The sequence below is a fragment of the Falco cherrug genome, chromosome 13 (genome assembly GCF_023634085.1).
Source record: "Falco cherrug isolate bFalChe1 chromosome 13, bFalChe1.pri, whole genome shotgun sequence".
NCBI classification, from domain to species: Eukaryota; Metazoa; Chordata; class Aves; order Falconiformes; family Falconidae; genus Falco; species Falco cherrug.
Window position 1 is genome coordinate 14,387,601 of NC_073709.1, and position 26,375 is coordinate 14,413,975.

General features: G+C 43.6%; 1 protein-coding gene across 2 annotated transcripts in view; it reads right to left on the minus strand.

Moving 5' to 3' along the window:
* The window catches only part of MRPS18A (mitochondrial ribosomal protein S18A), a 33,181-nt gene extending 10,352 nt beyond the window's left edge, over nucleotides 1-22,829 (minus strand). Inside the window, exons 1-6 of one of the 2 annotated variants that reach the window (XM_005439089.4) lie at nucleotides 22,686-22,827; nucleotides 22,490-22,521; nucleotides 18,921-19,025; nucleotides 11,878-12,001; nucleotides 10,992-11,058; nucleotides 778-1,531 (exon numbers count right to left, since the gene is read on the minus strand). In XM_005439089.4, coding sequence (XP_005439146.3) covers nucleotides 1,387-1,531; nucleotides 10,992-11,058; nucleotides 11,878-12,001; nucleotides 18,921-19,025; nucleotides 22,490-22,521; nucleotides 22,686-22,785 — 573 coding nt within the window. In that variant the 5' untranslated portion in view covers nucleotides 22,786-22,827 and the 3' untranslated portion in view covers nucleotides 778-1,386. Of the gene's footprint in view, nucleotides 1-777; nucleotides 1,532-10,991; nucleotides 11,059-11,877; nucleotides 12,002-18,920; nucleotides 19,026-22,489; nucleotides 22,522-22,685 lie in introns of those variants that run through there. The other variant, XM_055725805.1, reaches the window with a different exon arrangement.
* Between the last annotated feature and the right edge of the window lie 3,546 nt (nucleotides 22,830-26,375).

Sequence of the window (26,375 nt, forward strand, 5' to 3'; positions counted from 1 at the left end):
TAGAAAACATTAACTGTGGGCATCACCTGGTCTTTTGCAAAATGTGCTCATTCAGGTTCATCTCAAGGCAGTGGTTTAATCCAGTGACTTTTCCATTAGTAAAGCTCACTGAGCAGAGCTACCTAGGCTAGAAGACATAGTAACTTGTGTACGCAGGAGAAGAAAGAAAAATCTTTTCCTTTCTGAAGGGCTGTAAGTTTCAAAGCTCCATAAAATAGATGGTCAGCCAGAGATTTTATCTCAGTATAGTTAATGAAGTCTTAGCTCTGCCTCCCAAAGCAAAAAAATCTTGGCCAGCTCAAGGGGCTGAATGTAGGGCTTCCATTTCACAAAGTAAGGCTAAGAAGAACCATTATAACTTGGTTTCCTGTGTAAAACGTGTTTATCCTTACTCTCTGTTCCTGTCCATGCTGACAGGTATTAGCAAAAGCAGTACAAGGTTAAGTGGCATAGTAGTATATAAATAAGCTGTGTTGATCTGTAGCCCCCAGACAAATATCAAAGAAACGTAGCCAAAGCCATAATGACCCTGATAAATGTAATGACCTTTTCATACCAGGCCCATAAGTAGCACATCTCGAGTAGCAGTGGTCAGCAGGTGGAAGGTACATGCATGTACTACTATACAAGGAGAGAAATGGTGCCACCTTTTAGTTAGAGCATGGAAAATTATGCGCATCTATCAGGCCCAAACTATCCCAGGAAGCAGCCATACCACCGATATGGAAGACTTAAGGCAAATGTATTTCCATGGGCAAAAAATCACAGGCCAAGTCATCAAGGATGTCAACATTCTGTATTTTCTAGATCCAGGAGTGAAGCACAAGCCAGAAATCCTTAAGGGGACGTGTAAGATACACATGTCTGTTTACCACTGCCATAGGTGTTCTGCTGCAAATTATGGATAGTACAGATAATTAAAAAAATTAATTTTGGTAGTCATAACAATTTCTGTTACTGCCAAGGAAATACAGTTCTGCAGGAGACTTTTACTTCCATTAGTGTCACAGGTATAAAAGCCCAAATGAGGCAGATCTGAGCTGAAACACAGGTTAATGGGGAATCACCATTCATTGTTGGAAAAAGTGGGAAACATGCTTTTCCAAACCCAGTCGTGAACCACGATGAAACAAAAGCCTTCAGATCCTTTCCAGCTTTGAGGTAAAAGTCTTTGCCCCTCCTTTCTCCAAATCATTCTGCACACTGAACTTTGCTTTGCTAAATCTTGTATTCTGCTAGAGGAGCAGGTTGCAGCTCATTCACTGGAGACAGTATAGAGTACTAATGAGAGTTTTGGCATAAGAAAACTGGGGATACTGACAACCTTGCAAAAAAAGCAGAACAGTGGGAAACAGCTGTGCTTACTGACTATGCCAGTTCTGTCCACTAGTGGTTTAAACAGAGAGGCTTGTGTGTATATTTGACATTATCCTTCAGCAAAGGGTGTCCCACTGGCAGAGGTTTTTTGCACCACTTAGGGCCCCTCTTCCAGATAGGCTTTGCAGATCTGACGGACCAGCGGGTCAGATACCTGTCAAAAAAACACAAATGCATTTCAGCTTGAGAGTGATCACAGAGAAGAGGTTCCAACTGAAGCAGGAGCAGGCACTGTAGCCTTTGCCTCCACACATGCCTCTTTATAAAAGGAATAACGATGAGCAGAGCCCCCTCAATTCAGAAAGGGCCACTGGAAAGGAATCTTTCTTTGTTTTGGAACTTCTAAGCTGCACCTCTGCACTGAACCCCCTGGCACCTGCTTGACTTCCAGTCTTACAAATCAGGTGTAGTCTCCAGGCTGCTGGCAAGTTGTCCACCTGTAGCGAAACTGGAGTGCCAAACCCCTTCATTGCAACTAAGTCCAAGACTGAATGCATCCAGCCTCTATGGGAGGTGTTATTTCAACAGCTGGCCTCAATAAGGTAAACAAATTACAAAGGCTAAACTCTGTGAGAAATAAAGTCTCTAAAAAGGGATTAGTTTACTTCTGGTGGATAATCGGTTATTTCTTCTGCATGTGATGGGTTTCTGTCCTAGTCTTGTATTTTCATACATCCAACTTTGCTTTAGTGTTCTCTGTACAATACTACTGCAGCTTGCTGGTGCAGGAAGTCAGAACCTACAGTGTAAGAGGTACTAGAATGGAATTATCATCACAAAACTACAAATCTCTGTGAAGAGCAACGTCTGGCAAATATGCTCTGTTTTTTACCATTTGAAGTTTTAGACTTGGCTTTGCAAACAGGCAGGGGATTTCAGATCCAGAATCAGTTACTGGAAATCTTACCCTGTGGCTGGGTGGCCTAGAGTTTTGTTAGGTTTTAAATCTTTTGCTACCAGTAGAGAGGGGAATAGAGGTCCTGAGAGAAAGAGGAGTCTTTTCAGACAATAAAGATCCAAAGTAAAACCCTAGCATAATCTGCACAAACAATGCTCTAACAAATTAGAATTTGGAACAGACTGATAAACTTTGTCCAGCGATGTTTGCATGCCTCTGGTTGAGTAATCCCATGGTCTTAATGTAACCTCAATCAGTCATCCTCTCCCCAAACAGCTTTGTTACCTTTTATTTTGCATCGTGCAAATTCGAGATATTAGGAACTTTGGACAGAGACCATGTAGTGCATTTGTTTGAAGGCATTTGGCACATTCCTGAGAACTACAAAGCAAGCTTGCTATGCCAGGCAGCCACAGACTATGTAACAGCAAGCCCGTTTTCCTAGCACTTTTCTTCCTCAGCAATCCTGAACAGCACAAATTGAAAAAAGAATCATATTTGGAAGTACCTGCTACTGAAACGAAGCCAATTCCAAAAGGCTTTTCTTTTGCTTTGAAAAGTTTATGTTAGTTAACTAAACACCTAGAAGCAACAGCAGGAGGGAATCTGGGAAAAGGTATCGAGCAAGATACAGCCACTTCTTCTCCTATGTATGCATTATATTAGTCTCTTTTGACCTTCAATGTTATGCTAGTGCATTAGTGGAATCCCTTACATAACAACATCAGGACAGGACTCTAATTTCTCTTGCCTTTCATTTCACATGCAAGGGGAGTTCAGTGAGACCAAACAGGTCCCCAGTTTGGAATCTGGCAAAGAACCATGGCAAGGCAGCTCCTTTGGGAGAAGCTGCAGGGGTATTAGATGGGCACATGGGGCTCGGCCCTTCTTTTCATATTCCCCTTGCTGCAGGGGGAGGTCTATAGCACAAGTTTTGGTATTGCAAGACTGCACTTACAGTGAAAGAGGAAAAAAAAAATCCCAAATTGTTTTAATGCATCAGCGTGCCAAGTGCAGTTCTGGTCACGTGTCCACATGCTTATGGGAAAGTGCTCCCGTGATAATAAATGATCTCACTGGGAGAGAAGTGAATGTGTGAATGTGAGACAGATACACATCAATGCTGTGTGCAGGTTTAGACAGACAGTAGCTTTTTAAGAAATCCCTCTGTTTCTGTGTGGGGGCTGGAAGTGCACACCCCAATTCTGCATAGGAAGGAGGATTTAGTAATGGCCTGATTTTAAAGCTTTTGTTATTTCTCTTTTGAGCAGGTCTAATCCAGCCCTCTGGTCCAGGCTTTTGGCTTCCTTTGGGGACTGCAGGCTGGGGCTTTTCATTGTTAGCTGAAACAGACATTTGGACGCTTTCCCTTCCTGGAGCACATTTGCTTTTAGCGCTTTTAATACTTGCTTTGTCCCAAACTCAAACTTGTCCTATTTTGTTTGCTGCCTTTTTTTTTTTTTTTTTTTTACCACCTTGATTCAGCAGTGGCAAAAGCCTGATGCCTGGGAGCAGTCAGTCTACAAAATTCCTTTTTCTCTTTGACTAACCCCAGTTCCTACTGTTTCACAGATATTTTTTTTTTTCTGAGACTAAAAACAATCCACAAAACTCACATATGAGAGCTTCAAAGCCCAGCACACAGGATGTTTCTGCAAACTCTGCTGTCCATTTAAGGTAGTGTACCCTCTTTTCCAGCCAAGTCACCCAACCTTCCATTGTATCCAACCACACGGTTTGCCTTGAGGAGTTTTTATAATAACCTACAAACACACACTGGCAGATGGTCTGAATTTTCTCAACCAGCCAAGGGTTGTCAGGACACAGCCTCCATGTGGATGCCAAATGCAGCTGGTCGGCAGCCTCCTAACCCGTTATCTCAGAGTGCAGAGCTCTCAGTATGGACAAAGGGGGGCAGAACTGCCAATCTTGGGGACTGGCTACTCACCTCAGGGCTCTGCTTGCCCCCATCAGTATGGCAGGATCCTGGACAAAAAACAGAATCCCTAGACTCCAGCTGCATAAATGAGTAGTTTGGATAAAGCATGATGGGAATCTTGGTGGGATTTCCCTGATGGGAAAAGGCAAGATATAAAGAGGATGGAAACAACTGCGGTTAGTCACCTGCAGCCACTGCAATCACCTAAAATCTCTGTGGCATAAGGAGGCCTGTTTCCATGGATTTTACTCAGTCGGCAGGTGAGGCCCCAAAGCCTTCCCACTCAGAGGCTGCCACTTAACACCCAGGAGCAGGCAAAGGGCTTCCAGGTGCTGGGTAAGGGAAATGATCTACCCATGGGGCAAATGCAGTCCTGCACACAGCCCAAGCAAAGGCCACGTTGGTGCAGTTCAAGGCTGAACTTCTGAACCCTCACTGAACTTTTTCAATCTGGCTTTTGTTTGGATTAAGAGCAGAAGGCAGAGGGCTACAGACTGCAGGAAGCACTCGATCAAAGTGCTGGCAAGACTGCCTCCTCCCTGCCACATCCCTTCCCGTGACACCTCTTGGCTTTGCTCACCTGCAGCCACTCTGGCTCTTTGCTTTTGAATTCTCATGCTATGCACAGAAGAGTTTCCATGCAGATGAGAGAAACCACATGCTGCTGGAGTGAAATGCTGATAGCAGTGAAACCAGATTCTGCTCCCAGGGACGAGAGGTGTCCACAGAGCCCGAGAACTTTGTAATTCATGAGGAGTTCATATGGAACCTGCCTCTTTCCTACCACATAGCAACTTCTTCAGTTCAGGTGATGGAGGAAGGATTGACTTGGATATTACCTGTGCCAACTTCTGTTCTGCCAGTAGGAAGCTGAAAATGGAGTGGCAGCTGAGCACTCAAAATCAAGTACTCCCTCATCTACAGCATCTCTTGCTGACAAAGCCCAGCCTCAGGGAACCTGTGACATCCTTTAGTCCTTTTGGAATGGGAACAACTTCACAGTGTTGTACTTCAATCAGTATTTTGGACCTGCCAGAGGAAAATGAGTGCTATATTCTCATTAAGAGTGCATCTACACGCTGGCTTGAACTTCGTGACTGTTCTGGATAGAGTGTTAGTGCACACTATCCATGTAACAACCTCCATGCTGGAAAGAAAACTGCTGAGCTATTCAAGTTTCCATTCCTGAAACCAAGGACAGAAGTCTGACCTGCAGCTGTGTTTGACCATTTTCCAAACAGTTCTGGTGTGTGGTGGCCTGCGCTGACAAGACTCTGGAATACCAGAACAGTCAGTCACTCCATGCAGTGCTGGTGAAACTCCTGAGAACTTCCTTGGCTTCATGGGCTAGTGAAAATATTTTGTTTCTGCAGCATGCCAGGCTGGAGCCCAAATGGATGCAGAAATCACAGCAGGAAGTTATGAAAGTGAGAATTCAGGCAAAGGATGGGGGGACAATCCTTCGCTGCAAGACAAATTTGCTTGTGGAATCATCCCTTGGAAACAGTGAAAGCCCCAGACTAGGCCAAACATGAGAAAATGAACTACAGGGAGTAATTCTACATCGACAGGGGTAAACTTCATTGGTTTTACATGTCCGGGTTCTGCAGACAAATAATATGGAAGAGAAGGGGAAGGACAGTAGACTCAAGAGTTGATGATGTAGGTACTCCCATGGCTGTATTTCTTCAAAAGCACCCACTGCTAGTAAAGCAGTCAAGTGATAACGTTCATGAGCTTCTGCTGTCAAAAATAAATTAGGCAGAAAGCAGAAAGGCAAAGAACTGAAGTCCAAGGAATATGAAATATCATGGTAAGTCTCACCTGGACAGTGTCCCAACTGCAGTGGGTAGAAGAGAGCGCTGTGGAGCACTCCCCAGTTGAATTCTAACCACAAGGTGTTCTCCTACATCTCCTACCACACCCAGGACCACACAGCTTGGCTCAAACTGGCATTTCACTTTCACGTTATACCTTCTGCAGTTCCCAGTCTCCTCCTCTACATTATATTACATCCTGGATGGCTGATTGCATACTCTGTCAGAAAGTTGGCTAACCAAGAACAAGGCGGGATCTGCAAGCCGCTACTTCCCAAAGCATTCTGCTCTTCCTCTTGCATTCCAGTAGTAGAAACAAGGTTGGGAGATGGGGTGGGTAGGCAGAGGCCAGCTGCCAAGTGACCCAGTGCAAAGCAGGGAAATTCTCACCTCTCTGCAGAGAAAGCTGGGGCATGTAGGAGGGAATGTCCAAAGTTCGTACAACGGAGACAATAAAAACACTTCAGAAAATAGAGCAGGAATTCTGCTTTTTGGAGAACATCACTGAATAAGCACCAGAACACCTTCTGGAGAGGCAGAGCACGTAGAGGGGTTCTGGATGATAAATCCATACTTCACATGATTAGATCAACAGCAGGGAAGCACCCCTGACCCTTGTTAAAAGAAGACAGTTTGCCGATAGTTCCATACAGTGGCATGTTACATTTTAATCTCAGCTAGGTGCTAGCCAGTGCATGCCAGACACTTTGTATTTTAAGGGCGCTCATTTTATACAGGGTGACTGTGATATGGGCCAAACATTCTGGCCAAGATGGCCACAAGTGCAGCCAAGGAAAAGCTGAAGAGCAGCTTTTCTGGCACTCTCAAAAGTATACATTAACACAGCTCCTCAACCCTTTTTTATGTACTTCCTTAGCACCTTTGCCCAGGTGCCACAGGGTTTGTCCCATGCAGCTGGCCTGTATGTTGCCTCAGGGGCAAAGAGCAAGGCAAAGCAGTTTTTCATCAAGCTGGTCTGTCCCTCTTTCGGCAGCAGATGAAGCTGCTCTCAAAAATACTGACACAACCTTGGAAAAAGCCTGGCCAAAGGGAGCATCAACAAGAGCTTTGCAAGACTGGAGAGAAATGAAAGGGATTGCTCATCCAAATGAAGTAATCTGCCAGACTTCAGCCAGGCAGGGCTTGCTGCTCTGAGTCTACATGCAGTAAGTGAATGCTCAGGTCTGTATTATGGTAGAGGTGTTGGGTTCTGACTCCTGCTTCAAGTTACACTCCCCATCATGCATCTCCTTCAGTCTCAGGTGGTGTGAGTGACATCAGTCCCCAAGGTTATCTTAGGCTTTCATCTTGGTCCTGTCATTCTAGCAGCTGATGGTGCAAGTCTAATGTCAAGAGCCCTACCATCAGCAAAACATTCTTCAGCTCAGCGTAAGATTCTTCTGTCCCCAGACGGTAGGAATTCTCACAGAAGTATGTGGGGTAACATCTGGAGTAGCCAGTGACTTCTTGTAAGTCCCCTCTTCAAAAAAGTGAAAGATGTCTAAATTCAGAGTGAAGAGTTGGATTGATTACAGGGGTAATGAGAGGGAATTCAGAGCAGAAGGGATGAGCACACAAAAGTACAGATAAGACTCTGAGAGAAATGCTGTCCTTCATCAGGGCAAAGCTTATTGTCACAGTCTTGAGACAGACTATATGCCTTTACAGTGCTCTGTTCTTTTCACCTTGCACCTTCCTATTTTAAGACAGCAGGAACTGTCTTCTGTATACAAAGCTTTCTTCTATGTGCAATGCAAACTCCTGATGGCAAGAGAGTAAGTGCAGGTGAGCAAGCAGGAGTCAGCAGGAATGGAGGCCATGTGACTGGGAATGGACTAAAATCTCAGTATACTGGATACTATTAGCCACCTGTGTGAACTATCCATCTCAATTTGCAGCCTTGATACAAGTTTGTCTCTGTTCGCTGGCTTGTTGCTGCATGACTACTTTCTTCTGATCAAGGAGGACCAGATTCCTGCAGAGCCAAGAAAGTGATGCCTCTTTCACCTCTGCCAGCATCAGTGCACAGCAATGGGCAAGCTGCTGTGCCAGGATCCCTGGTTCCTTCACAGAACAGGTTAAAAGTCCCTCAAGGAGCTGATAGCAATTCAATAGTTCCAGCACCTGCAATATTGGCACTTCAGTCTGCTCCTGAAGTGTGGCTGGTCAGGGTTATTTTGGAGGGGATGGGGTACAGAAAAGCCTATTTCAACACCACACTCAGAGTTGACCCACTGGCAGAGCAAGGAAAAAGCCATCACTGCAGGCGGAGCTAGAGACCACAAGGACTGGTTAAACTGACATTAAGGAATGTACATTACCTGTGTTTCTGTCTTGGAAGAGCTTTTACAAGGGGCCCAAGCATATTATGAGGCACCTCAGTTTCTTCCTGTTGGCATTCCTAGGGCTACAGCAGCAGTGCAAAAAGGCACTATTACCTCTCATTTAAGCAGGGAGGTAAAAACAACTAGAGCAGTCAATACAGTGATCTCAAGAAGAGTTTAAGCTCAAGGATTTGAAAAATATATTACTTAACTGTGTAATGTACTGCCTGCTGTAATAGGCTCTACCTAGATCCTGTTGATCCCTTCTTGAACTAGCACTTACAAACACAGCAGACACAAACACAGTGAAGGAACAGATTAAGTTAGGTGTGCGGCCCTGACATTATACCAGACAGGATTAGAGGATGACCTGGTCATGTTCGCATGGCACTGAACAAGGCAGCTTGTTCCACTCAAAAGTCCCAGCCCAGTTCTGCCCCTGTCCTTCCCTGTCAGCTCACTTGCATCTGGCAGCACCACAGGCTGAGTGCTTCCCAAATTACTACAGACTTACAGAAAGCCTTAGAAACAAGTACAGACGCAAAGACAAGGTAAGATTAGACAATTCATTTATGTGGGAAACTTTTGATGAGGTGCTAGAGGAAGGAATAAATTTGTATCCCCTGCCTTATGTGGTTCCAGAGAGCCATGCAGGAGGTGCAGGCAGGGGTACACACAGTCAAAACTCTCACATAACCGCAATGGCAAAGATTTTGCAAGGGTCCAACATGAAGAGCTTTCCCCTTCCAGTATGCTGAGAAGACAGTATCATGAGAGACCAGGAGAGCACTTCTGAAGTGCCCCTGCACTCTATCCTGGCTCTGGGACTCATCTGTTTAGTTCCAGCCCCACCATCAAAATGCTCAATCCAATTTCTTGATCTCATTCTCCTGTCTCCACCCAGACTCCAAAGCCTGCCTGTTTCAATGCTGTTCCACCTCCTCAGCAACAGCTCTGCTCTCTTTTTCTAAACTCTGCTTCCACCCTGCTTGCTACGTTCCCTTGCTGGGACAAAAAAACCACAAGGGTGGTGTAGGGAAGGACTAGCAATGCAATAGGGAGGGCTTTGATACTAATCTCCAATTTAAATCTCTTAATTTTAGAGGTGCAGCACATCTACTTGCATGTAGAACGTATCCAGAGGTATCCATTCTTTGTTCTCACTATACCAGTCTATGGAACAATTCTAAGAGTCAGGGCATTAATCTGGAGTCCTGGTGTGATTCTAGCAAGATAAAGGATTTACCATTTCCTGTCTCAACCTGCTCTGCAGGGTTGCTATGTGAATGTGAACTAGATAATGTGCTCCACCCCACAGCTGCTAAATAGACACAGCCTCTAAAGAATCCCAAAGATTTGTAAGACACAGGAAAGAGGTTTTCAGAGTTGAAATATCTGATGGCTACAAGGCTACATCAAATGTGGAGTCCTCTTATTTGATCCTCACTGATACCCAGTACACAGCCTGCCAGCATCCAAGGGACATTTCCAAGAGCTTAAGACCTGAAATGTAGGAGTCTCCAGCCATCCCTAGCCCTGCAGCCTAAGCTCTCCCAGCAACAGCCCCATGGCCTCTGGTAACCCCACAGCTTGCTAATGCGAGGTTCATAAACCGCTCTGGCATTCCCATGGAAACAGAGTGTGAGGTCATAAACAGGGGATTAGCACCTCTGAGCGCCCAGCACCGAGCAGGAGGCAGCCACAGGCTTTCCCTTCGCCCACCAAAGGCCAGGGGCCATTCAGGCCAGGAAGGGGGACGAGACCCTGTTGCATAGCAAGGGCAGGCAAAGAGCAAATCACTGACTGGGGGAAACAGGGATGGGGCAGAGGGGAACAGGCTTGTCATGGGACCCTGCTGGCTGCTCAGCCCCCTGCTCACTGCTGATACCACTCCTGGGCACCCTCCTGCTGTCAGGGGCCAGACACCAAAAGCCTAAGAGAGAACAACTGTTCAGCCTGGAGAAAAGATGACTCAGAGGGGTCTTACCAATGTTCACAAATACTTCAAGGGAGGGTGTAAAGAAGCAGAGCCAGGCTCTTCCCAGTGGAGCCCAGTAACAGAGTAAGAGGCAATGGGCACAAACTGAAACACAAGAAATTCTGTCTGAACATAAGGAAACTGTTTCACTATGAGGGTGGTTCTTCAGAACAAGCTGCCCAAAGAGACTGCAGAAGGTCCATCCTTGGAGATACTAAAAACCTGACTGGATGTAGACCTACGTAACCTGTTCTAGGTGATCCTGCTTGAGCAGGGGGCTTGGCCTAGACTATGTCCAGAGGCTCCTTCCAACCTCAACTACTCTGTGAGGCTGGGACTCCATCTCAGTGGCATCCTCCTGCAACTGCCTACTGAGTGTGAGTTATAAGGAGGGTGAGCACAGCTGAAGAAGGGAGGGCAGACTCTTAACACGTGTGGCAGTTTTAATCCTGTGGGGATAAATGCTTTGAATGAGATGTGGTTTGTCCTTAAAAGACTGACAAGAGAATATCATGACAGACTCTCCTTCTCCGAAATACTGTGAGTACTCTTTATAAGCCCTGCTGCCTGAGGCATGTTTTACCTAGTTATAAGGAACTGCTTTTCCTCTTCCAATCTACTCCTGAAAAAAAAGATGTGGAAAGACAAGACTATTCACCTGTTCAACTTGTGTTTCTTGGGAATATGCCCTTCAGGAAGTGGAGGCCTGTGGTTTGGCAACAAACCTGAAACAAAAAAAAGAAAGGCGTGAGAATATTTTGCAGTGTCTCCTTGCCTCTACAGCATCTAGAAATTACATTACACTTCATAAGCCAGGCAACCCAGGTCCGTATTAGAAGAGCACAGCAAAAACTCAAAAAACTACAGTAGAAAGGGTATTTTATGTCATTGCTTGAACCTGCACTCCAGCCAAAGAGATGCTAGAAGGTTCTGCTGGGTACAGAGAGGAAATACACACCGAAGACACAGCCACTTGGGCTCAATGAAGAGGCTTTTTGAGATGGCACAGGCCACTGGTGTCCAATCAGATTCTATCTCCAGGATGAAAATCTGACCATTAAAATCCTCAGTCTATTTAACCTGGATACAACTCAGGTACCACACACAAAGATCAGCTCAACACTCCAACTATGTCAACCTTGGTCCCACTCCTAGGGTATAGCAAAAAAATTCTTCACATGGCAGATGGTAGACTGTGCATGTTATTAATGGGGTTGGTCAAGCTTACGCTAAATTGAGTGATTTCAGAAGCTGGTATTAATCATTAGTTACTAGAGACTGAGCCACTTCCCAGATCTTTCTGCAATGGCAGTGTCATCTAAAGGGATAAATGTCTGCTGCCAAGGCAGGAGCCAAGACACATAGAAAGCGGAAGGAGTAGCCTCTAGTCCATCATCCTGTCCCAGCACTTGGACTATAACAAGTTTGCTGGGTGACTGGACAATGACATCTCACTGAGCTATACCAATTGGGTTGGAGACCCCTCTCAAGGGGTTCTATAGGTACCCCACAGTAAGGGGTTGTCTCAGGAGGAGGCTAGGTACCTGCACGGTGAGCCATCTGCACACAGACAGCAATCTTCTTGTGCTCCTCCAAACAGAGGCCTGTGATCCTTCGTGGCAGCATCCCTCCATCAGAACGGATAAACTGACTCAGCAGCAAGACGTCCTGAAGGAGCAAGAGAAGGGCAAATCCATCAGTGCTATAGCTACTTTAGCTGCTGTGATTCTTAGGTGTTGGGCTGACCCTCGTGCTGTCTACAGAACTCAAAACAAAGCAAAACAAAACAATGACTCCTTCCTACGCATTTTGGCTGCAGCTTCACAACAAGGGGCTTTTGCTTGCTGTCACTATGCCTGCCAGCTTAGCGCAGTAAGGTCACTCAGATGGTCTGAGTCTTCCCTTGACTTCACTAGTGTAAACACATGATGTCAGCTGCAATCCCTGCTACTTTACTGTTGCTTGCTCCAAGATTCTAGCTAAGATAATGTGTCCTAGGTAGTCAGGCAGTTACACAAGACCTACAGATGGATAGTGTTTACACAACTTGAAATGCCGTCACAGCTGCTATCCTAAAGGTCACAGATCTGTTAGATCACCTCTGGCCCCCTCCTTGTTCCCTCAGAGCAGGACTGTTCTCTGCTATCTACTCCTCAAACTTTTATCCAGTTTCCCATGGTGGAACTTCTCTCATGTCTCTTTGGAGGGGTGGAGAGCAGGGAAATGATCCAAGATCTTGCATGAAGAAGCTTTTTGTATGAAAAGAATGTGTGCTGATGAGAAAGACCTAACAGGATAAATTGCTGCCTTCAGTTCTTCAACTGCATGCATTAGGTGGGGCTGTTACAGCCATGCTGGATGGAAGGAGCATTCAGAGCATGCCGAGGGTTTGTCTGTGGTTCAAGAATCATTGAAATTACACTGCTGTTGACCTTTCCAATGGTCACAGCTCTGGAAATGTAAAGCATTCTTAATAAAAACAATTAAAGGGACCTCTAGGATCAGATAGTATCACAGGCCTGGGATGAAAAATTTTTAAACACAGCAGCAACAGCTGTTGCACAAGTGTCCCATTAACTGTTAACAGTATAGCAGCGCAGTATTTTGATACATGCTCTCCATTTCCACATACAGCACCAGTGCAAAGCTACCCCTCAGGCCGATATAGACAGCTCCCCCTGACATGCTGACATCAGCATAAGTTGGCCCAAAAGGCCCCTGGAGACTCTGTGCTCGTTTCTTCCCCTACCTGTTGACAGACTTGTTGCTGGTAGAGTTTACTTCTCCGCTGCTGTTGTAAGCATGTTCAGCAAGCTGCCAGCAAGCACCCTGACAGAATGAGAATTCATACGAGGTACGACAGCACTTTACACACTCTCTGTCAACAGCAACAGGCAAGAACAAAGAGTACTTGTTGCTTTTCATGTTGGGTGACCCTGACTCTGCCTGTTACAGATTCACAGACCTACTCCCACCCCCATATGTTTGTTCTTTTATGAAGAGCTCCATGGACCACTCCTAGCTTCATCCTAGCCTTGCAAAATCAAACAATCACAAGTGGATATAAAATGAATCTAGCTATCTAGGAATTATACATCCACTTCCACTGCACAAGACCAGCTCAGCTCTGAAGGGGGCTGCTGGAATTCAACATGGCTTTCTGGTAATGACCGATTCTGACAGATGCTGTCTTACAAGTGCTGCAGTCAAAATTTAGAGGTTTTTTTGTTGGTTTGGGTTTTTCAGTTTTTTTGTCCCCCACCCCTCCCCACCTTCAATCCCACCCTCACTAATACCACAACACAATCAATAACACAATTTCCGTCTTCCCTTATCTGGCTTCCTTTCTACAACGGATGTGTTCAGACTGACTTTCAGATCCAGCTCCTTTGAAAACATGGCAGGTTAGGCAACTTCTCACTGATACAGAATGACTTATCAACCACCATACAGAGTGATGCTGTACCCGAAGAACAAGAAAAGCATAGCTGAGCAACTAGCAGCAAGTTCCTGAGAGGCCTTCTGTGGTTAAAACGGAAGCGAAGTGTCCTCAGCCCAGCTAATACATGGCCTTGCCAATGAGAACAGTAACCAGGGGAACAGTTGGTGCCAGCTGCATTGGAAACTGGACGGAGGCCAGCCAAACAGTCCAAGGGCACTGACTTTCAGCCCCTCCTGAAATGCACTGGACTGGATTCAGGAAGCCAGAGCAAGACTCCATCCCCCTTTTGCTGCTTCTTTAGCCATCCAGTTCTCCAAATCACCCACAGCTCAATTTGCCATTTAGCGCAAACATACCACTTCCTTAAGTGAAGAAGGGCTGTTTAGCTCCAAGTGCCTAGAAAGAGAAAAACTTACGAGACTTTTCTACTAGTCTGCTGCATTACTCTGTAGGGAAGAGGAAAAAGGGATCTGATGGCAAATTTGAGGCTGTTCCAGTCTTTGAATCTGTGAAAGTCTAAGCAGGCTACAGAATCTTGTGAAGGGTGTGTGTGGTCCAACTGATTTTTCATATTACCACCACGCCTCATGGAGTCACAGGCTTGTTATCAAGTGTTTCCATGCAAAGGGGGGTGGTGGGAAGCAAAGGGAGGTAGCCTTTCTTTTTCCCCTCTGTGGAAAAACATCAGGAAAATCTGCTCTCTGTTATCATCTCTGATCAACAGTGTCACCAACTGACCAACACCCTTGTGTGGCAGTCATTTCTTAACTGAAATCATCTATGTCCCAGCCGCTGCAGCTCCAGGTTATGCTCACACTGTTTGGCTTAAAATTCTGCATGCTTGACAGACGATTTGTCCATTTCTGAAGATCCCCACAGTTAACAGGCCAGGTGCCTCTCCCAGAATACTTGCACAGATGCATCTTACCACAGGGAGAAAGCAAACAGGTACAGCCAACTTTATGGGGCAGCTGTGGAGGGAAGCAAGTATGTAGAGCGGCCAAAGAAAAAAATATGCCTGGCAAGTTCTCATGGTGCCGTCATGTTCCATGAAATTCACATTTTGTGCTAGTGGACAGCCAAGCCTGTAACCACGGATTTGCTTTAATCACTGGACAGCTCCCATGAGGCTGGACCCAGAATCCCACCCCTGTAATCTGCAGCATTTGATGAAAACAACTTGGATTGAATTAATCTAGGGCAAAGCTTGCAGTTTGGTTTCCTCTCATTGCTGCCAAAGCAAGATGACATATTTACTGCCTACTCAGACTAATGATATTTGAAGTGGATAAGGGGGAAAACGAAAAACAAGTTTAGCCTTCACCTCTAAAAGGGCTGGATAAACTTGCTAAACGAAACACTATGTACAGCACGTTCCTGTGAATGGATGGCAACCAAAATGCAGATGCATCTCTGCATTTTAATATCTGCAGACACTCTGAAAAGCAGGATCCTTGACTGCTTACATGCGATTCATTAAAACCTTCATTTACCACAAGAAGAGTTCTGTCTGTGTAGCCAAATTACTACTGAGCTGTATCACGCAAGTCTGCCAGTCATTATTTCCAGTTATACAAGAGTCTAGTTTTTCTTTTCTCCCTTACTCCTGGGAGCTGTACACCATTCTCCAGGCATTTCATAACAGGACTGCAGGTTTCAATCCAGCTGCATCCTAACAATGACCAAAATAATTTTTTATCTCCAATGGATGTGAAAAAAATCAACTGAGGTCTCAGATTCAATGGACAGACACACACAGACCACAAACTGTGGGAATTTATACCTTAGGCTCTGTTATCCTGAGCCTCAGCAGAGACTAAGGACAGAACTGGCAAAGACAACTACAGCCCTCCACACCACAGCGGAGGCAGGTTGGAATCATGAACTGCTAGTGCTCACAATGCCTGTTCAGTTGATTAATAACTTTGGAGACATTGGTCCCCCAGTTCTCTGACAGCCAAAGTAACTCATTATGCCACTACTTTAGACTGTGCTAGCTGCACATGACAAAAGAAAAGTCCTGTGAGGTCATATTACTCAGCTCCCTCAGGGGCTAATTCAACACTTCCCTTTTCATAGGGCCTCATTCAGTCCAATTACAAGCCTCCCAAGCAAAAAAGCTCACACTTTCCCTTCTGTGCAACTGACTGATCTCAGCTTATCAATCTCAAAGGAATCACTGTGATCCATCCATTCTGATCTCTTACCAAGACAGATTATAGGTTATATGCTGTATGAACTGGGCTATATCTTTAACAAAAATAGCTGTTCTCAATTTACAGACTTTTAGGACAATTAACCACCAGTAAGTAAATGGTGCCACTGTTTAATTACCCACAGAGTTAAATACTTGCACTTTATTATTTAAGCATTTAAAGATTCTGCTGCTCATCACTGCTGCAGCAAAGAAAAATAGCAGACTGCTTTTGTGCAGAAAAGGGAGATTTTATTCACCTTGACATTTAGAAGCATGAAAATCCATGACTGGTACAAAGCATCCAAACATATAAGGGAGTTATTCAAGAAGAAGAGGTGGTCTGCTCCAGAACTGAAATTTCTCCCAGTTCTCATCAGCCCCACAGAGGAACGCTTCTACATGCTGAGGTAAGAAACGTCTACAATTCTGAAATGCCAGTTCACACTGCTCTCTCTAGCTTTTTGTCCAGGTTTTCCTCTGCTCTACAGCGGGAGTACTGGATATACATACATCAGAAGCATATGCACTTAAAAACCTACATGACAGCCAGGATGGACATGTTCCTAGTTTGTCTCTCAGGACCACAATTTCTTAGGAATGATCTCAGGCAATGATTTTCAAGACTGTGGCTGAAGGATTTCCCCTCACATTTGGTTTCTCTCTTGCCTCAATACTGACCAGTAGAAATCAAGATCTGAGAATCAAACTGAAGTGTGGAAGAAATCTCATAACCTTAGTTCAGTCTACAAACACACCTAAGACTCGTGCTTTACGTTGCCTGTTGAGATCAACAACCTACTTATAATCCTGGAAATCAGGCTCTACAGCATCACACTGTCTAAAAACCTGCTTCTTTAGTTCTTGATGGCACTGTTATCTCTACATGCCAACAGAGCCTTCTACCAGACAGCAGCAGAAAGTGAGCCTATACATGAATTGCCAAGATTTAATCTGCTCCCATGGCTCCTTTCATCCCTGAGCATCAGTTTATAGTTTCTCTGGAGTTGCTGATGTGTGACTGATGGAATGCTTGCTGGAAATCTGTAGAACTACCCAATTTAATGATGCTCTTGACTCCTCGCATTTAAAAGTCAAATAAAACTTATATTAACCTTAAAGCATTTTCCAGTTTAAGCGATTGGTCTGTTTTTGATCACAACACAATTCAGCAACCATGAAGAAGAGTTGCAAGAAATCACTGCATTCAAAGAAGGCAACACAAACCAAATGTGATCTGTTTTTGTAGTACTTTCCATACCTTAATGGTATTTGCCATTTCTCCTAATTTACTATCACCTGCAAATTCACTGTATATTTTATCTTTCCAGATTGTCGAGACTAGAGAACACTAAATACTCCCCTGCCCCAAACATATTTCACTGTTTAATACTGCATCCAGTCCGAATCACACTGACAACACTCAGATCCTAAACGATTTCTGCAACACAGGCTTTGAAAGATACTGAATTGATATTTCATTTACATCTCACATCTGTTGTTTCACCTGCCTGTAGTCTGGCACTATTGCTGTACTCATAATTCGTAATTCATGAGTCATAATTCATCCTATCCAATAGGTTATTGTTTTTACTCCTAGTTGGTACCATTTTACTTGGTTATTTGCAGTGTTTGATTTACCAAGTAATAATCATCAGCAACATTCTCCTTCCTCTCTCAGCTACTTAGTATTTCAGCTGCTATTTTCAAACCATTTGGTGATTCCTTAGGATTTTTTTAATGCTTTCAAAAAATCCTGCAAGTGAAATGATACATTTGCTAACTACTTCCCTTAAGATCCTGGGGCTACATGCAATCCAGGCCTGCTGATCTGTACCTAATTCAATGCTTAAGTTATTTCTGTACCTGTTTTTTCCTGTTGTTTCACATTTGCAAGATTGCCGTTACTATCTAGATATTAAAACATAATTTTCCTTTTGTGTGTGTGCACTAGGACTGCATGTGAGCAGCTTAGTCATTCTGCAGCCAACATGGCTTTCAGTCCACTTGTCTCATTAATGCACTTTCTCAGAAAGATTTCTTTTCCTCCAGAAGCATTTGTATCTCCCTCGCTCTAATCCTAATGACATTAACTTATTCTGAGTTTTCTGTGGCTTTATCTTAGTATCAGCATGTTCCTGTCTGGTCTTCTTCTTTTCTAATTCTAGTACTGGGTTTTTAGCTTGCAAGGGGAGCACTTAGTCCTTTTGTAAACTCTCATGTTTGAATGACCTCTTGTAAAGTTACATTCTGCATCTTCTGTCTTACACTTCTTAATCTAAAGTGTTCTTGACTGCTGTTCTTTTGTTTAAAAGCATTACAGGATTTCCCTGCCATCTTCTACATTTCGTGTTAGTAATTGTCTCATTAACTAATAAACTTCTCATCAGCATTTCCTGCAAAAAGCTTTAATCAAACCTATTTTTTCCTGTTGCAAGAGATGTAAACACATATACTCTCCTTCATGCCCATCGAGAGTTTTGAAAGTTATATATAACAGTCATTACCTTAGTGAAAATGACCCAATGAGAAATTGTAGTGCTTCAAGACATGCAATTGATCTAGCCAAGTCTTTTGGCCTCTCTGGAGGCAGAACAGGCCTGAATCAGTTGATTAATGTTGCGTTCTAGTTTGAGTCTCCTGGAAATACAATGCTGAAAGGCACCTGGGCACAAAAGAGATATATATGGCCGCCTCAGATCAGATGGCCATGTGTACAATTCCAAACCTCCTATTTTATATGAGCTCATCCTTTTTGCCAGGAACACTATCAGCCAAGGGAAACAATTACTATGTGGGAAGCCCTTGCTACACTCAAGAGAAGCAGAGATGGAGTTGTATCTTTACTACACCCAGCAAAAGACAAGAAGGGCAGGCTGTGTAGTATGTAGATCTGACAGCAGTATTTACCTAGCTATGAGGATGAGGGAATGCTCCTTCATGGAACTTACCACGTAATCGTACTTATGCTTCAGGTTCCAGCGACAGATGGGACACTGGCCAGAGGGGTTTGGAGGAGCTGGTGCTTGAGCATCCTCTATAATTCTCCCTTCAATCTAGAAAACAATGCAAAGGATATAAAGATCAGGCGTAGTTTAGTCTTCTACCTGCACCTGTGACTTGAGGAATACTTATCATCAAGTCCACATCACGTTGGTCAGTACTGAGCAGATTTAAGGGGAACAGCATCTGCATCATGCCAACTCACTTACATATAAATTTAACAACCACTTTGGATGTACACAGAATATGGGGGAAGAACAAATCCAAAGGGCGGAGAGAACCATTTGGTAAATTCTTGTATGTTTTACTAAATGTAAACTAGTTCACAGTCAGTGTGAAGTTCTCATATTTGCCTGAATTCCATTTATTGTAGTAGTCTTTTGAAAGACCATGCCTTGAAATTGTAGAGGCCCTTTAGCCAAAAGCTTTAGAACATTTTTTTTATGAGCATAAAAGAGTGTCACAGAATAGCAGATGCATGTTGTGAATGAAAACATGCAGCGGCTTGCTATAAATCACGAACAGGGAAAATTCTGAGCAAAAGTTAAATTTACAAAAGAACTGTTAGGAGATGTCTGTGGGTTTGTGGTTTTCTTTTTTTTTTTTGTTTTGTTTTGTTTTTTTTATTTTTAAAATACACCAATGTTTTATCCAGTTTAATTCCCTGAAAAATTCCTTCAGGAGATCATTTTATAATCTTTTCTATATTACTACAAAGTGGTGACATCTAACACTTTTCCTCAAAAGTAACATACAAAGAGATGTAGAAGGGGTGTGTGTGAAGAACTTGAGAAATTTGTTTTCTAAATGTAGATATGTTAGGAACATGAAGTCTATCTACATGCACGCTTGTCATTTTTGAGGACTTACAAATAGAAGCAAGAGCTATCTCAAATTGCAGCTGAAGAGACAAAAGAGACAATAAAACTAAGCCATTTTTTCCTCCAAAGTATTTTGGAAGTTTCCTCTGGTCAAATTAGGATTAAAACCAGATTTTGAACACCAACTGACAGCCTCAAATAGTGCAAACATCAGAGTTTAAAAAGAAACCATGCGTGGAATGCAATGTTATTCTGAAGAAAAAAGTGGACTGATTTAGACTGCACCATCAGGTTCAGTGCCGGAAAACCTGGGAAAAGAAAAGCATGATATTTTTCTGTTAAGTGTACATGGGAAACTGACATCCAGCTGAACCGTCAGAACTATTTTACACCATGGATTTGTGTCTTCCTTGTCTAGTGATGGCAAAATTGAAGTTATTTGTAGTTCAAGCATCTCAGTACCTCAAAGAGAGAGAATATTGTCAATTTTTAAGTAAGATTCCTCCCCCCACAAGTAGAACAGCCAGTTTGAATACAAAACATAGGCCAGTATCTAATTTTCTATTCATTGGTAAAGTTATATTTTGGGAAGCTAGTGTATCTGGTCTTGATTCTTGCCAGTCTGGCTTCAGACTGTAATTCCATCTTGGAAACTAATACAGATTCAGAATGCTATGTCAGTATCAGTTTTTCTTCAGATAAATTTCAGTATACAGATTTTGGCAATTACTCCCCCAACTACTGAGTGCTTTCATATTATTAACCCGCTCAGTTATTACTCTTCCCGTAAAGAACTAAGAGGGAATACAGGGGCTGTACACTCTCAGTGTGCTGATGAAATCCAGATTTCTCTGGGATTCATTCCTCTGGTTCATATCAAACACCTCCTTCAATACTGATAAAAGCAAGCATGCACAGAACAATGAGAATAGAAAGATCGATTCAGGAAAGACTAATGCAGAGCAGGATAAATGGAGTGACCAAAGGACATGCCAAGAAATGTATCGCCTCTTTGGTTGGTCAATTTACACCATTTGTTACAAGATTTTCATCTAGGGGCACTGACGGGTCCTAGATTGATACTAGGATATCATACAGTAGAAATATCTGTATGATATGATAAGATATAAGGAATATATATAATATTCCTTATGCTTCTACAATGGGCCTGGAAAATTTATTTTTCTGAAGTGCTCTGCTACTGTAATTGCATACTGTTTTTATTTCAAGCCTCAGTTAATGTACTTTGCAATTATAATTTACATCCCACTGGAAACTGACAGCAAAGTGCAGCACTCCACTGTATGTGTTGTGTCGGTGTGCACACTCCCCCCTTGTTTTGGTTACAACAACTTCAGGACATTCTTACAAGCTCTTCTTTCCAGGTCTCTGGGCAAAGATTAGTCTGTCACTTGAAGAAAAAGAGACTTTCCATCACACCTACTATCACACTTTAAACTTACTTTTGTTGACAGTCCTAGAGGTCTTGTTAACTGCCATATTCTATTTGATATTATATACCTAAAATGTAAGTAACCTGCTCCATCCAGGTTTCAAACCTGATAACATCCACTAACACAAATACAACAAGAAGGAATCTCAGAATTTTAAAGGCATGAAAAAACAGGTTTTGTCTGTTTCATTAGCAAGCAAAAAGGTCTGTCCCCTCTTTATTACTTATGTTCATAGACATTAGCATTTAGGCGCACTGTCTTCTAGCTATTACCAAATAATTCCTGCTCCACTCTCACTGTATTTACACATTCCAAGATACCTGTGCCACCTATCTCCAGCTAATGCATAGATTGCTACTGAAATATGTGAGCAGAATAATGCAATCTCCTTTCCTCCCCAGTAATTTCAGTGCTTCTTCTAAAAAATGACAATTCTCTTCATGAAGTACAATAGATCACATGGTGTTAATTAAGTAAAAGCCTAATTCTGCTCCTTTGGTCTCTTCCATCCTGTCTTGAACTGCAGCTGAGAAAATGGTTGTTTTTATCAGTTCCTTCAGAACTTCTGTTTTATTTTCAGGAGCAGTTTTCATTTAGTATTTAAGATCTTCCTTTCACTGAAAATGTTTTCTTACAAAGAGTGTTACAAGATGCAAACTTTGTATTACCTGTAGTCACTACGGCAGATAGTGATTAGCAAACATGACACAGATCAAAGGCGAGTGACGTGCGTGGCATGCAGCTAGCACAGAGCCATCCTGTGATGCCACATTGTGTTGCTGGCCTAGGCTGAAGTGACAAAGCCACTAGGCAAACCTCCTTCTTGTCCGCCCACATTCAAGATGATGCCAAATACTTTAAGAAACAAACCCACCTGAAGAATCACCTCTTGCGCGTTGGGTCCCAACCAGTCGGGGCTGCCAGCTCTACCAGCGGTGCAGCGAGGGCTTTCGCGCCCATGGGTGGCTCTGACTGGAGGCACTCAACAGCAACAGGTGATGATCAGACCTTCGGCAGCCAAACCCTCCACCATTTACCTGCACTCACAAGGCACACTCACCCTAGTTTTGCCTTCACACCCTGAGATGTCTTTCAGGAAGAAAAGCGACCCTTTTGCCCGTTTTTTTCCCCTTGGGGCAGGGGGCTGGGGGTCGGACATGGACACACAGGCACAACGGGAGGCTGAAGGATGGAGAAGCAACGGCAAAGCAGCTACCAAGTACAAGGGGTGCAGGGACTTACTGTGGTCGTGTTGCCTTCATTCACCTCCACGACTGCAAAAAAAGAGATGTGAGGACAAAATGAGACCCATTAGCCTAAAAACCCCAGTATTTTCGGTGGGGGAAGATGGTGAAATACACTGAACGCAACCGTGTCTACCGACAGCGGTAAGGCAGTGGGGCAGCACTGGGCGGCCCGAGGCCAGCCCCGGACTCACCCTCCCGGAGAGCTCGGGTAGGCGGTGAGGCCCAACCGGTTCCAAAGAGTCCGGTGAACAACCGCCTCAAGCCCCCTCGCAGCAGGCTGGGCGCCGCCATCTTGCCGTCGCCAGCCGTGCCGTCACTCCCGCTTCCGCCGGCGGGGGGGCGGGCTCTGCTGGCGCCATTTTGATGCGCGCCTCTTCCCCGCCCCTGTCGCCTGAGAGGAGGGCGGAGGCGGGAGGCTGTTGTTCCCCCGCCCAGCATATTCCCCTGCCCAGCATATTCCCCCGCTGGAGTGGTTTTCCTTATTTTTTTCATTTGTTTGTCCGTTTGTTTTCAGGGTTTTTTTGTTGTTACTGTTTTGGGGTTTGAGTTTTTTAGGGTTTTTCTTTGAGCTTGTGTCAGCTTGGGGTGGAGGTGAATCTAGAGGTAGTGCTGGCTTCCTGTTACAGAGGCCTAAGCTACAGTCCTGGAACAGCTCCTGAGTCCTGACTCTAGTGAGAGGAAGAGCACGGGGTGATTTAGCTTAAACTATGTGGTGGAGAGGCCTCTTTGTTTGGATAGGCTCCAGGATGACTCCTGTATCTGGGGTGTTTCAGGCCAGCTGTGGGGTGCAGGGAAGGGGCTTGTTTCAAATCTGCTAGTTTCACATCTCTCTCTGCCAGGGATGCTGAGGTCAGTGCATGTTCCTGCACTGGCTTGTGTAATTTGGCAGGTGAAGATTGGAAACGGCATGTTGCCAGGCTTTAAACTTGTAACCAGTCAGGCCAGTTTAGATGCTTTCCATTTTTGTTTTAATGTCACTTGCCTTTGGCATGTCTTGGGCAGCTTGTAGGCTGCTGAGTGATAACTTTTCCCATCACCTTTCTTAGCATGCCTCATCTCTTAGCTGCTTCCACCTGCCTTTGGTGGAAGGTAGTCTAGAGGTGCCTGTTGAGGGGGTGTGTCAGATAGTTGGGACTTTAGATACCAATAAACCATTCAATGCTGCGTCTTCATGAAGAGTGTACTTAAGGTTGTACTCAACAGCAAAGGTCATTCATGGGATTTCTCCAAGTGCTTATTTGCATTCTCTTTGTCATCTCTAAAAAATCCAGGAAGCAAACCTAACAGAGTGAGATAAAATCCCTTGGAAGTTCATGTGCATTGATGGATATTCATGCTATTTTATTCCATCACTGGTCAACAGTACTTGTTGGAGATGTTCCGTATGTTTTTCTGAGTTTCTAGCTAAAATGTGATGTAAAATATAAAATGTGACATAAAATAAAATTTGATCTTCCTGTTTCAGGAGTTCTTCCACCTCCTTGTGTGTTACAGTTACTTCTGCTTCTTGTAACAGTTTAGTTTGCAAATCTCTTTCTGTGGCAGACCTAAGCAGTCAACTTTGGGACTTTCCGAAGAAGCCAGAATGAAGGCAGGGCTTCTGTCCAGACTCTTGTGCTCTATGCCAAGCAATGAAAACAGGGCCATCCCAGTTATTCAGAGTACAAATTGACTAAGAATGTTTGCCGGAAGAGATCTTTTCCTCTCTCGCCGCATTATGCTATATAATGATTTCTAGAATCAGGGTGATCTTTAGCTTGTCCAAAAGCTTAAAAGTAAGAGCCAAACAAAATATTTACTGCCATCCAGCCTAGGGATAACTTCCTTATGAGGAGAAGGAACATTGCTAGGCACAGTGGTATAACGATGTCACATTTTTTATGAGATTATTTGTTTTCTTTTTTTCTTTATATAGAGGCTTTTATCCTAGTGGAAGGAGTTTGGCTGCAATAATCTAATAGGAGAGTTTATTCAATGGGTTAAATTAAATGCAATCTCTTCTGCTGGCTTCCTTGGCTCTTGTGATGTGGAAAACTGAAGGGGTGACTCTCTTCATGGGATAGAAACCAACAGTTGGTAAGAACAGCACTAGCTCACCATAGTGAGCTACACAGAGATATGTAGACAGAGGGTTATGTGCTTTTCAAGAGTTTCCACATGTCATAGGATTTTTGATGCAGATACTTCAGCAGCACTATGGCTGTTGGTTGGACAGAAAGGCCAACATGGTGATAGTTCAGATGATACAGTTAGTACTCCTCTTGCTCGCCTCACCTTAAAACAAATCCTCTCTAAAGGAATTTAAGTGGCACATAATTTAATGCAAAGAAGGAAAATAATTGCTTTCTTAAAAACCTGCAGCCTCTGCATTGAGCGAACGGTTTCTTCTCCCAAGATGTTTTCTTTGTGTTCTGACTATTTCCTACAACTGTTAGCAATGCAGCCCATCGAGTCCCAAGGAGACAAACAAAGCATGTGCCAATTTGAGTTGAAGCCCATCACCTCTTTCCAAGTTTGGAAATTTGACATATTTCTGATTTCTTGGAGATAATTTTTGAATGTGTTTATTTCATCAAGCCCTTGTATTCAGGGGAAAAGAAAAATAGCCCTGAGTGCTGTGTCCATGCACACAGAGAGAGAAGACAGTTATTTTCTTTCTGTAAATTGCTTCAGCCATGCTCTGTGATCTGTTAGCACTGTGGAGGGTCGTCCAGTTTAGATAGAACTGGACGTTTCCAAGGAACGGAATGGGATGTCACCGGCCGTTAAAGAACGACTCCTTTTCCTTTTGAATTAAAATTAAACCTGTGCTCCCAAGTGTGGGTCTGGTCAGGAGCAGGGAAGTATCATCTTTTAGATAAGAAACTTATGTCCTAATTGCTTATGTCCTCTAGAGGTTTTGCGGGACTGTTCTCAAAGAAATGATATTCCCTTGTTTGAACTGCTTTGTGATTAGACATTGTAGATGTTCTGTAAGGCTTCATTTTTCTTTTCATACTAATTTGTGTTCGGTTCTTGTCTGAAAAATGGAATATGTTTTGTCTTTTTTATTATTTCCTATAATGTATTACTGGTTTCTGCTTCCAACTGCAAGGAAACTTTTCAGGTCCTTTGGGCCTTTTCTGGTCCATCGGATGCTAATGGATGACATGTATATCTGCTCCAGAGCCTTACCCGTGCAAATAGCTTATGAAGACTGAGGCTGTTCCAACCAAACATGATTAAAAGTCATAGAAATCGAGATGGAAAAAGCTATTAGGTCACGTAGTTCCCACACGCACCCCCTGGACCAGTACAGGTTTGTTTCCAATGGTACATTTTTGGTGCTTTCCAGAAGGGGTCAGTGCAGGTCAGCGTTCACTTTGCATCCAACAGCATGTCTCCCTTCCCCCTTCTTGAAAAATCAGGAAACCTGAATCTGGTGTCGAGTAGGTTGGAAATGTCTAGAATTTATATTATAGCTTGTAATTTGATGTTGGGTGATGAAAAGCAGAAGAAATGTGTTTAAGTCTAACAATTGATAATCCAAGATTTTAAATGAGGAAATGTAGTGAGCTCTTCAGAATGACTTGTTAGCTATGTACGTATATCAAATGCTACAGATCCTGAGAACTGTTCAGTTGTAGTAAGAAAGACACAGAGTCACAGGTTTATCCTGTTGGGTAGTCCATACTGAGAAAAATAATATTACAATAATATTTTATAGTTACATGAAAAATATCTGGATAATTCAAATTATATTTCTGATTGTAAAAACCAAAAGTGACAGAAACCCTCTTGAGACTGAATAAGGGAAGAGAATAACAATCATGTGCACCAAAAATGCAGTTCATCCTACTCAACCACTGTGATACAGAAACCTTTCTGAAGATTGTCCAGCA